Source organism: Macaca nemestrina, chromosome 13, assembly GCF_043159975.1.
Source record: "Macaca nemestrina isolate mMacNem1 chromosome 13, mMacNem.hap1, whole genome shotgun sequence".
NCBI classification, from domain to species: Eukaryota; Metazoa; Chordata; class Mammalia; order Primates; family Cercopithecidae; genus Macaca; species Macaca nemestrina.
In genome coordinates this window covers 24,787,245-24,799,262 of record NC_092137.1, presented here as the reverse complement: position 1 = coordinate 24,799,262, position 12,018 = coordinate 24,787,245, and the positions used below count along the sequence as shown (strand labels likewise).

Here is a 12,018-nt window from a genome sequence, read left to right as displayed (position 1 = left end):
TGGGGAGAAGGGACAGGAGTTGGGAGCCCAGATCTATTGGTTTAGAACCACTGGGCACGTATTGAGCACTACATGCCTGGAGCTGTCATCGATGTTCTCTTGTCAGTTGTCACGGCCTCCTCTAATTGTCGAAGTACCATATACACTCTCTTCCTTTTTTTCTAATTTAATGTTATTGTTGCATTTTAACAATTGGAGCACAGGAATACAACCAGCATGGAGACTTATTCTGGCAGTGGTATAAGTGAAAAAGCTCCAGGGCTGCAGCTAATCAGAGGTCCAATGAGGGCTGGGCGCGGTGGCTCATGCTTGTAATTCCAGCACTTTGGGAGGCTGAGGCGGGCGGATCACTTGAGGTCAGGAGTTCGAGACCAGCCTGGCCAACATGGTGAAACCCCATCTCTACTAAAAATACAAGAATTAGCCAGGCACAGTGGCACGCACCTGTAATTCCAGTTACTTGGGCAGCTGAGGCAGGAGAATTGCTTGAACCTGGGAGGTGGAGGTCGCGGTGAGCCAAGAACGCACCACTGCACTCTGGCCTGGGCGACAGGGCGAGACTCCATCTCAAAAAAAAAAAAAAAAAAAGTCCAATTGGAATGAGGAGTTAGGGGCTCCAGAGCCTACCTTGGCCAGGGGTTGCTGGTGCCCACTACCCAGGGAAGGGAAGCCCCAAGCCCCCTGCATGTCACAATACGCCTAGAACCTGGCACCCAGGTGTGGGGGTCACCACTGCACAGGGTCCTGGACACTGGGATGCTGTCACTGCACAGGGTCCAGGACACCTAGAGATGCTGTCACTCATGGAGGAGTAAAGCTTAGGGAGGTGCAACAACTGTTCATGCTAGAATATAGATATGCCAGGAATCACGCAAGCAAGACAAGCCCTCGTGGGTGAAAGTTACAAAAACGTGGGGTTGATTCTGATTGTGGATACACTTTCTCCCGGCCACATCTGCCCAGTAGCAGAACCAGTGAAGACTCCAGAAGACAGAGTGTCCCCCCAGTGAAGGGTTTGGGCAGAGACTAGCTGTCATCATGGGGAGGCTGTGAGTGGAGCTCATGGCCCCGTGGTGCCTCCTGAAGCAACAGTGTGATGTGGGGAAGAACATGTTGGATTTGAAGCCTAAAGACTTGGCTCCTACTTCTGGCTTTTCTGCTTGCTAATTGTGTTTGGGCAAATCTGGCCTGAGTTTTCTGTACAACAGGCACAGTACTAAAAATACTCGAGAGTTTTTGTGAATGTCAAATGAGGCAACAGCAAGGCTCTTAGCTGCAGTTACTAACTTTCGTATGATTCGTCCCTAGTAAATTTCCCCATCTTTCCCGGTGTTTCTGGGGGAGCCCTGGGAGGTGGCAGCTGAGTGCACATTGCCATGCACAGCTCTCTGTGACCAGCACCTGCTGTTCTCTTGAACGTGTGTCCCCTCCTGCCATCCTGGCCTCCAGCTCAGCTGTCTCCAGTACTACACAGGACCCAGCAACGCGACAGCAGGGATGGAGACGAAGGGCGGCTGCCTGGAGAACCCCAAGTATTACAACTACGTGGCCGTGCTGTCTCTCATCGCCACCATCATGCTGGTGCAGGTCAGCCACATGGTGAAGCTCACGCTTATGCTGCTCGTCGCGGGCGCCGTGGCCGCCATCAACCTCTACGCCTGGCGCCCCGTCTTCGATGAATACGACCACCGGCGTTTTCGGGAGCATGAGTAAGATGAAGCGCGACTGGGGATCTGTATTGTCTCCTTCCTCCCACCCACAAAGTCCTCGCTGAGCTCATGGGCCTGTGCTGAGGTGGCTTTCTGCCACTAGGGGTCCTCAGAGGCTTGTTCAAGAGCCAGAGTTCCTGGCTGCTCACAGACACATCACTGGTTGGCTAGGACCCGGGAATAGATTCTTCCCATTGTCCCCGAGTGGAGGACTTGGGATACCCCGGTGTCTGGCTGGGCATCAGGCTCTTGTTCCCAGATGCAGCCTGACTGTGCTGTTATCTGTCCAGCAGCTTACCTATGGTGACCTTAGAGAAGATGCAGGGATTCACCCCTGGGCTCAACGGCACTGACAGGTAAGGGCCACAGCTTCCCCTCCTGGCCTGCGCTCACAGTCCCTCTTCTAGAGACAGGAATACAACAGGCCCAAGCCCTGTGATCTCACCCTCCAGGAGGCACGTGACCTAGCACATGCAGGTTAGAGGAGCTGGCATGGGTTCCTCCAGGAGGGCGGCAGCAGAGGCAGGATGATTCTGATAGGGACCTGGACATCCAGGCCTCTGCGTGAAGGGCAGTGAGGCTTGGAGGGCAGCAGCAGTGCAGTGAGGAGGGAAGGAACTGCCAGGTGGATGGCAGCTGCATGTAACTGGCTGACAGGACAGACAAGCAGCAGGAAAATGAGGAGGGAGGAACACGCTTTGGATTTAGACCTGGCTTCTGAGCCTGCAGCAGGCAGTAATTCTCTGTGGGTCACAGGCAGGTCAGTTTCCATGAGTGGCAGTTTCATCTCTTGAGGAGGATACTGAAGCAGAAGTTCTCTAAGGTCCCTGCCAGTGCCAAGGTTTTAAAATTTTATGACTCAGTGACTTGAATGAGACCTTCAAGAAAGTTTAGAAATAAAAAGATGACCTAATAGAAGGAGGGGTAAGACCTGCATAGCCCTTCACAAAAGAAGAACTATAAATGGCCACTAATAAATGGCACTCAAGTAATCAAGGAAATGCCAGTCACACCCTAATGAAATACCATCACATGTACTGGTCTAGATAAGTCTGACAATATCAAGTACAGCAGTAACTCTTACACTCCTGATGGGAGTATGAGTTAGTACAGGCACGTTAGAAAATATTTTGATCTATTTAGTAAGGCTGAAAATAAACCTGTGTCCCAGCAATTCCACTCCTACATACACGCCCACGCAGACGTATGTATATGTGTGTATATATATGTATCTTAGAGAAATTCATGCACATACTCATGTCCCAGGATATATGTATGAGAATATCCAAGGTGGCACTGTTCGTAATAGACATACCCCCTCCCTCAAAACAAATGAAAACAACCCAAATGACATCAACAGGAAATGGATACATAACTGGTATATTCATGTAGCGAAATACCATACAGTAATGGAAACTAACCACAGCTCCACATAAAAATATGGACGAATGACATAAAAAGCCATGGTGAGATTGTACCCCAGTCCTGTGGCTATGAAATCCCATCACTGATGTCTCTTCTGCAAATTCCTGCATGGTCGTAGCTACCTCTGTGATCAGTCAGGCAATGCAGTGTTTCTTAAACACCTGGGGAGCAGCCCTGATGTAAATACCAGGTGTAGCCAGGAGGGGCCAGGGGCTGCCCGGCTGTTGGAGAGGAGGCCAGTGAGTTAAGAAAGCTTTACTGCCCAGGGGGAGCCCGACTTGATGTGAAAGGGCCTAAGGAGCTGGGGTGAGCTCTGGGGCTGGGGTGGCAGGAAGCAACACCGTCTAGTCGGAGGGAATCAGGCCCCCTCCGGGAGGCCCTTTCAGTTGCACGCGCTCTGCCCGGCAGGCTGCCCCTGGTGCCTTCCAAGTACTCCATGACGGTGATGGTGTTCCTCATGATGCTGAGCTTCTACTACTTCTCCCGCCATGTGAGTGCCACCTGCACGATCCCCGCTCTGTGCCCACAACCCACAGGGCCTCCTGAGCAGCAGCCCTGGGACCTAAGAGCCCAAGCTCCTAAGGACTGCGGCTTCCCTTTACCCACCCCACACGTGAGCCTGGTCAGGCCACTGCCTTTTCTATATTCAGGCTCCTTCCTCAGTCACACAGGAAGACAGTGCCTCACCTCTTCCATCCGACCCCCTCCAGGATGGTGAAGGAAGCATGGGAGTGAGGGCGGGAGGGGACAGAGCGAAGGCACAAACATCTTGAATCAAATCTCTATCCCCTAGGCCAGGGGCTCATGGCCCCTGCACTCCCCATGGCGCTGAGGGACATTAGCACAACTGACCACGGAGCCGGGAGAGAAAGGGAAGGGAGCTGATGGACTTTCTGTTGGGTTAAAAGGAAAAGAGAAGGCTGGGTGCAGTGGCTTATTTTGGGAGGCTGAGGTGGAGGATCAGTTGATTCCAGGAGTCTGAGACCAGCCTGGGCAACATGGTGAAACCCTGCCTCTACTAAAAAATACAAAAATTAGCCAGGCATGGTGGCCCGTGCCTGTAATCCCAGCTACTTGGGGGGTTGAGGCAGGAGGACTGCTTGAATCTGGGAGGTTGAGGCTGCAGTGAGCTGAGATCACACCACTGCACTCCAGCCTGGGTGACAAGTGACCGCCCCCCTCCACCAACCCCACAACAGAGGAAAGAGGGAGGAGAAAGAACCTCTGTACTTCCGGCTCAGTGTTAGCTCAAGTGCCCCCTAGTGACTTTCCAGGGAAGTACAGCCTTCCCAAGCCACTTCTCATCCAAATAGCACCTGCTTAGAAAGGGGACTCCCCCCTGAGCTGGGAGATCCCCACTGCTGCCACCTCCACGAGACAGACCTGCAGCTGAAATTAGGTCCCAGAAGGCCTCCTGGATATCTGCTGTAACTATGGGGGCTGGAAACTGCACCGCACTATTGGGTGGCCTTTTGATGAGGGGGAATCCTTGCAGGGTCTTACTTCCCTTGCCATTTAGCCATCTTCCCTTCAGCCTTTCCAAGGGGAGCTCCTCTATTCATGTTCCTGTTTTTCTTCTTTTTTTGAGACTGAGTCTCACTCTGTCGCCCAGGCTGGAGTCTAATGGTGCAATCTTGGCTCACTGCAACCTCTGCCTCCTGGGTTCAAGTGATTCTTCTGCCTCAGCCTCCCGAGTAGCTGGGATTACAGGTTGCCCGCCACCATGCCTGGTGAATTTTTGTATTTTTAGTAGGGACAGGGTTTCACCATATTGACCAGGCTGGTCTTGAACTCCTGACCTCAGGTGATCCGCCTGCCTCAGCCTCCCAAAGTGCTGGGATTACAGGCGTGAACCACCATGCCTGGCTGTTCCCGTTTTTCATCCTTCTATCCAGTGGCCAGCTCAGAGCACATGCCTCGCCTTGTCTGTGTCTGTAGGTAGAAAAACTGGCACGGACACTTTTCTTGTGGAAGATTGAGGTCCACGACCAGAAGGAACGTGTCTACGAGATGCGACGCTGGAACGAGGCCTTGGTCACCAACATGTTGCCTGAGCACGTGGCACGCCATTTCCTGGGGTCCAAGAAGAGAGATGAGGTGAGGGGTGTGGCCTCAGCCCGGAACCATGAGGCCATGCATCTCCATCTGTTCTTTGTTTCAGGGAACCCCCCTGGGCCCAGGCCTTCTCAAGGACAGGGGACTGGGGCCAGGTAGGGCTGAACCTAAACAGCAAACACAATATAAGCAAAAGAGGAGTTTCTCCGGCCTCTTGTAAAGGGCACTGCTGTAGGCATGGTGACGTGGGCCATACAGCTCTGAGGCCATGTGTCAGAAGACAAGACTTATTGGTAGAGCCCACCTTTCTGTTGCCTGTGAACTTCGCCAAAGTGGTTCCCAGCTCCACAGTACCCTCTTCCTCACAGCTGGCGCTATTAGAGGAACTAGAGAAGCTGTTTTAAAATTTATTCAAAGTAGTGGCCAGGCACAGTGGCTCACGCCTGTAATCCCAGCACTCTGGGAGGCCGAGGTGGGTGGATCACCTGAGGTCAGGAGTTTGAGACCAGCCTGGGCAACATATAGTGAAACCCCTGTCTCTACTAAAAATACAAAAATTAACTGGATGTGGTGGTGCACACCTGTCGTCCCAGCTACTTGGGAAACTGAGACAGGAGAATCACTTGAACCTGGAAGTGGAGGTTGCAGTGAATCGAGATTGTGCCACTCTACTCCAGCCTGGGCGACAGAACAAGACTCTGTCTCTCAAGAAAAAAAAGAAAAAGTAGCAATGAGCTATTTTTAAATTATTCAGAGTTGGGATAATCTACAGCCGGGCATGGTGGCATGTGCCTGTGGTCCCAGATACCTGGTGTTTGAGGCCGCAGTGCGTTTCAATTGTACCTAATCGTGCTTGTTTATTGCCACTGCACTCCAGGCTGGGAAACATAGCAAGACCCAGACTCTTTAAAAAAAAAAAAAGAGGCTGGGATAATCTGACTGATGTGTGAATACAAAAAGCTGAGTACACATGTCGTGTGTGGAAAACAGATGCATTTCTCCAGCACATCATCCAGTCAGACATGCTTTGAGCACTTTGGCCCTGCCTCTTTTTAGGAGCTGTACAGCCAGACGTATGATGAGATTGGAGTCATGTTTGCCTCCCTGCCCAACTTTGCTGACTTCTACACAGAGGAGAGCATCAACAATGGCGGTATCGAGTGTCTGCGTTTCCTCAATGAAATCATCTCGGATTTTGACTCTGTGAGTCCCCACCCCGCACTCTGGCGATGAAGCCGGCCCATTCCACATCACATCCTAGGATAGGCTGCAGAGGCCAGAGAAACTGGCTCCACCATCCCAGATAAGCCCCTTCTGCAATACACAGACTTCTGCAGCCACCTGGAACTACTGGGCTGGGGAAGGGGAGGGGAGGTGGGAGCCCAGGAACTCACCCACAGGGTCACAGGGTAAGGACTGGCCAAGCAACAGCTGGAGACCTCTCTGTCCTGGGACCCTCTCCTCAAATTCAGAGCTAGTCAGCATTGATTGGGTAACCTGTATACCAGGGAGAATGCTTTTCCACACGCGCGCAGCCCGCCTAGGAGACTGATTTTATGTCAGTGTTGAGGTTGTGGAAATTGAGGCCCAGAATGTCAGGAAGTTCTCCCAGGGTCACGTGGCAGATGAGCGGTAGACTAAGTAAGAACTTTGATAGGAAAGTGTCTCTTGGGTTTAGTGGGGTCCTTGTAAACAGGTACATCTGTCACTGGGTTGGGTCATTCATCTGCCTTGACTGCTGACAATTCTTTTCTGAATCCTGGCCCCAGCTCCTGGACAATCCCAAGTTCCGGGTGATCACCAAGATCAAAACCATTGGCAGCACGTACATGGCAGCTTCAGGAGTCACCCCTGACGTCAACACTAATGGCTTTGCCAGCTCCAACAAGGTAGCTAACCCCAATAGCCAGAGAGGAGACGAGGCTCTGCCCCCAGGCAAGAGATTGGCAGCCCAGACCTAGCATGTGGGAAACAAGAACTGCTGTGCAAAGGAGTCCCAGACACATACCACCAGCAGCATGTAAATATAAATAGTAGGGTTTATTAAGAAAGTCTGGCAAGCAGAGAAATAGCACACACACCACCCCCTGCTGTTCACAGCTCAGACCTAAGATGGTTGTGTTCTGTGGCCAGGCCCCCTAAGGCTCTGTGCTTTCATAGGAACTGGAGAGCAATTGTTAACAAGGGAAACTTAAAAAGTGTGGCCTTCAGAACTCTGGTCAATGGCAGCCTGTTCATTTGTTAAGCTAATTTAGACCTGTGTTCAGCTACCAGGAGAGAAAATGGGGTGTAGGAGCCCTGGTCCCAAGCTCTGGTCTTAAAACATCATCATCCTGCTTTACCTCTAAGACCATCCCATGGCCCTCTCTATCGTATGGATGAGGTTACAGAAACATGTCCAAGGCGGGTCACCCCCTCCAGTGCTTATCACCTAGTTGAGGGATCCAAACAAGGACAACTTGACAAAACCTAAGGACCAGGCCCAGCCAAGGTGAAGGAGCCCGCCTCGCGGTCAGACTCACGGATCCGTCTCCTCTACCCCCATTGCCCAGACTTTGCCTAGACCTGCTACGTGAACTCTGTCACAGTGGCAAGTCGGAGCTAGCGCGGCTGCCGACTCCTTTGTGGGAGGAAGGGAAGTCAGGCCTTGAACATCTAGCTGTGGGGAATCCACCCCCAGAACACTGCCAGGGAAGGCAGCAGAGCAGGCTGCTGCGGTGAGCGGCCCCTGACACTTTCTCCACGGTCCCCTGGCACAGGAGGACAAGTCTGAGAGAGAACGCTGGCAGCACCTGGCTGACCTGGCCGACTTTGCACTGGCCATGAAGGATACGCTCACCAACATCAACAATCAGTCCTTCAATAACTTCATGCTGCGCATAGGTGAGCGCCCCCAGCCGGCCTGCCCTGTGGCAGGGGCTCGGCCCACCAGGAGAGACAGGAGGCCTGAGGCATTCGGGTGGGGAGGTTCACGCACTCACAGGGTGAGGGGACCTGAAAGACCTTTAGTCCAGACTCCTCTAGATGACTAAACCAAAACCCAGCTGATGTGATGGTCAGGCTATACTGTGCGTACTGTTTACAACAGAAGCCTGGCCTGCCTGGCCGAGAAGTGAGTTTGTGATCCATTTCCAGAGGGGTTTCTGTGCCTGCTGAGGGCATGGCTTCCCAGACCAGCCTGCTCTTTGAAAGGAGTTCAGATCACCTGCTCTTCCACTGAGGGCGTCTCATTCCGGAGCGAGGTCACAGGAGACTTGAAATACCAGGTGTATTAGAACTGGTCACTACCATGCCGAGTAAATCTGCATATGGGGGGGTGGCAGCTGACACTGCCAAGCACACAGATAAACAGGAGACGTGACTGCCACCCTCCAGTAGCATACAGGCAAGTTGAACGAGGACAATGATGTGTTACATAATTAGGAGCTTTGTGGTACAGGTCTGGTGACAAATTCTATAAAAGAGGAGTTGGTTTCTGAGGCTCATGACAAGGTTTGGCCTGTGGCTGTGCTGAACTTTATGCCTCCACCCTAGGCATGAACAAAGGCGGGGTTCTGGCTGGGGTCATCGGAGCCCGGAAACCACACTACGACATCTGGGGCAATACGGTCAATGTAGCCAGCAGGATGGAGTCCACGGGGGTCATGGGCAACATCCAGGTACGTCCAGCAGCAGAGCCGGCGCGTGCTCAGACTCGGCACAGGAACAGAATCGGAACAGTGCTTTCCCATGTGCCCGCCTCCCACCCTGGCCCCGAACAGTTAAGTCCGCAGGCAGAGGCATGGGGTGAGTGGAAAGGAGTCTCTGCAATAGCTAGCCTCAGCGCAGGAGGAAATGCTCCCACCCATCCACAAAATCTGGGCTGAAGTTCTGGGTGCGTATGGCCTGCCTCTGGGTATGAACCTTCCGATACCTTGTGATCTGTCTCAGTGGGGTCTGGCAGAAGAGCTCCACGAAAGGGGCAAAGGGATACAAGAGCAGGCAGTGGCAGTTTCCAGGCAACAGTGCTGCCACCCGGGTGACCATGGCTGTCCTAGGAGAGAAGTCTCTGGGCGAGAGGAGGCCCCCAGCCAGTCACTCCAGGGCTCTCCTGCCCACCCGCTGCTCACCGGGGGTGGAAGGAAGGGCTTGGCCCTGGGAGGTTTGGGAAGGGTGCTGAGGGCCCTGTACTGCCTGGGACCCATGGATCAGTGCTCAGCTCCAACCACCCAAAGACCCACCCGCCCTCAGTCTAGGCTCCCCCAGTAACGCCACATTCTTGCTCCCCATCCCTCTACAGGTGGTAGAAGAAACCCAAGTCATCCTCCGAGAGTACGGCTTCCGCTTTGTGAGGCGAGGCCCCATCTTTGTGAAGGGAAAGGGGGAGCTGCTGACCTTCTTCTTGAAGGGGCGGGACAAGCCAGCCACCTTCCCCAACGGCCCCTCTGTCACACTGCCCCACCAGGTGGTAGACAACTCCTGAACAGCCTCGAGCCTGCAACAGTCCAAACCGGAAGGGAGAATTTATTTTTTGGAACTGAAGGAAGTCCTGGCCTTCCTGGATTGAAGTGCACACTCGCGGACTTTAGGTTTAGAAATCTCCTCAGCCTTCGTTTGTTCATGGATGTGTAAACTCTGAGGGTGGCCCTGCTATTCCTCCATGTGCCTGTAGCGTCCCCAGCGTAGGGGTCTTAGGCGTAGGGCTGAACAGTCCTTCCAGAGCCCTCGTTCCAATCCCTGCCATTCTTGCCCCTGAGGGGCCCTGGCCACTGTGAGCAGAAAGGTGGCAGAGCTGGGACGAAGTGGCCTTTGCCAGTGGGCTGACTGGGACTGTGGAGGGAACACAGGCGGGGAAGCTCTGCTTCAGACGGGGCTTGGTGGGGCGGGACATGGCTGGCAAACGTTTTGCTCCCATTCTGAAGGGAGGTCAAGCAGGATACCTGGTGGTCTCCATGTGGTCCAAGTGAGGTGAGATGGCCCTCGTCCTGGTGTTCCTCATCATCTTGAAAGGTTCTTCTGGAACCCCTGTCCCCTTAGCCATGAGAGCAGAAAGTACAATATTTCCTTTCACCTGGCAGGGGAGGGGGGGTTTATTTCTGAAAGAAAAATATATAAACAGATCTTCTACATTTATATTTTTAATCTTCTGTTAAATACACTCCAACATTGCCTTGCCTTTTGAGCTCTTGCTACAGTCGCCTTTGCTACTGCTTTAAGAGAATTTACAGGTATTGATAAAGAACAAGACTGTTTTATTAAAAGCTTTATTCAACTTGAAAGTGATGGTGGAAACTGTGGTAATATCACTTATCTGAGGAGTGCTGTACTTTGCTGACTCATGCCACTGGTCCCCACCATAGGCCTGGAAGGCAGGAGCTTGAAGGTCTCGTCATAGCTCACTGTACCCCGGAACTATTCTTCAACTGCTTTCTTCTAAAGCGTACTCCAAGCTGGCTTTAGTCCTCTGCACTGTTCCCGGAGCTCTCCCACATGGAGGTTACTTCATGACCGTGAGGTCTAGGAAGTGGCCATTGCAGGTTAAGTCTGAACGTGGCCTTGGGCCAGTCATGACTCCTGACTCCTATCTGTGCCTGGGCAAGGGAGAGCTAGGGATGAAAACGGGAGAACCTGGTCAGCCAGACACAGGTCTTCATATCTGACCCACACGCCAAGGAACCAGGGGTGCTAGCAAATCAGGACACTAACCTCAGAGCCTGCAGGAGAGGGAAGACCCAGGGGGTGCCTGAGTCCCCCTGAGTTTATGGGCAGATTTCTAACCATGCTTTTTCAGCGGGGACTTCTTAGTACATTCAGAGCTCTACTAAACTGTTTTAGAAAACAAAATATGAGATAGATTGAACGCTGATTATTTTATCCTACTGCTTTCTCACACCATGTTTATAAAGCAGTGGCCTAGAATACACTGCACCTAACCAAACACCGAAGAACTTCCTTTTCAAAAGTTTCAAACAGGAAAATGAGGAAAAATTACTTAAAGCTTCCATAAAAGCTAGAAATACTTTCCTTTAAAAAAAAAAAATGGGGTCGTCTTTATTATTTTCATTAGTGAATGTGGGTTGTTTTTCCATTATTTATATCAGTATTTCTCAACACAATCAAGCTACTGCAGTTTGAGTGGAGTGCTACATTTCTGTGAGAGCCCTTTGAAAATTTTAGGATTTTTGGCGTCTCTATTCCTTGCATTAAATTAGTAGCAGTTACTGTGACAATGCCCTCAATAATTTGATAGTTTTCCATATTTTTTTCATAAGTACTTCTTGAGTGATACACCTTTTTCAAAAAATGGCTTTTGGCCGGGCGCGGTGGCTCAAGCCTGTAATCCCAGCACTTTTGGAGGCTGAGACGGGCGGATCACGAGGTCAGGAGATCAAGACCATCCTGGCTAACACGGTGAAACCCCATCTCTACTAAAAAAATACAAAAAACTAGCCGGGTGTGGTGGCGGGCGCCTGTAGTCCCAGCTACTCGGGAGGCTGAGGCAGGAGAATGGTGTAAACCCGGGAGGCAGAGCTTGTAGTGAGTTGAGATCCGGCCACTGCACTCCAGCCTGGGTGACAGAGCAAGACTCCGTCTCAAAAAAAAAAAAAAAAAAAAATGCTTTTATTGCCCCACAAATGATTTTCAACTAAAATGTATGATCAATTAACACCTTTAAAAAACATGATCTTGAGCATTTTAAGAAGTGACCAGGAGATCATGGGAACTGTTCAAAAATGCCAGTGTCTATACTCAAACCTGCTCTTCTATCCAAATGAAAAGGTAGGTATCTCTTTTCATCGGAAGGGTGGGCCCCACCTGCCTGGTACTGTCTTCAGTACTGGTTACTTAC

The 12,018-nt window shown here is 51.7% G+C and overlaps 1 protein-coding gene across 6 annotated transcripts in view; it reads left to right on the top strand.

The window, feature by feature from the left end:
- LOC105479810 (adenylate cyclase 3) overlaps positions 1-10,447 on the top strand; it is a 101,074-nt gene extending 90,627 nt beyond the window's left edge. For 2 of the 6 annotated variants that reach the window (XM_011738115.3, XM_071076298.1), the window contains 9 exons: positions 1,450-1,709; positions 2,003-2,065; positions 3,543-3,624; positions 5,073-5,231; positions 6,246-6,392; positions 6,959-7,078; positions 7,949-8,072; positions 8,724-8,848; positions 9,469-10,447. In XM_011738115.3, the coding sequence (XP_011736417.1) occupies positions 1,450-1,709; positions 2,003-2,065; positions 3,543-3,624; positions 5,073-5,231; positions 6,246-6,392; positions 6,959-7,078; positions 7,949-8,072; positions 8,724-8,848; positions 9,469-9,651 (1,263 nt within the window). In that variant the 3' untranslated portion in view covers positions 9,652-10,447. Of the gene's footprint in view, positions 1-1,449; positions 1,710-1,999; positions 2,066-3,542; positions 3,625-5,072; positions 5,232-6,245; positions 6,393-6,958; positions 7,079-7,948; positions 8,073-8,723; positions 9,231-9,468 lie in introns of those variants that run through there. The other 4 variants (XM_011738116.3, XM_011738111.3, XM_011738114.3 and 1 more) reach the window with 3 other exon arrangements.
- Positions 10,448-12,018: the final 1,571 nt, after the last annotated feature.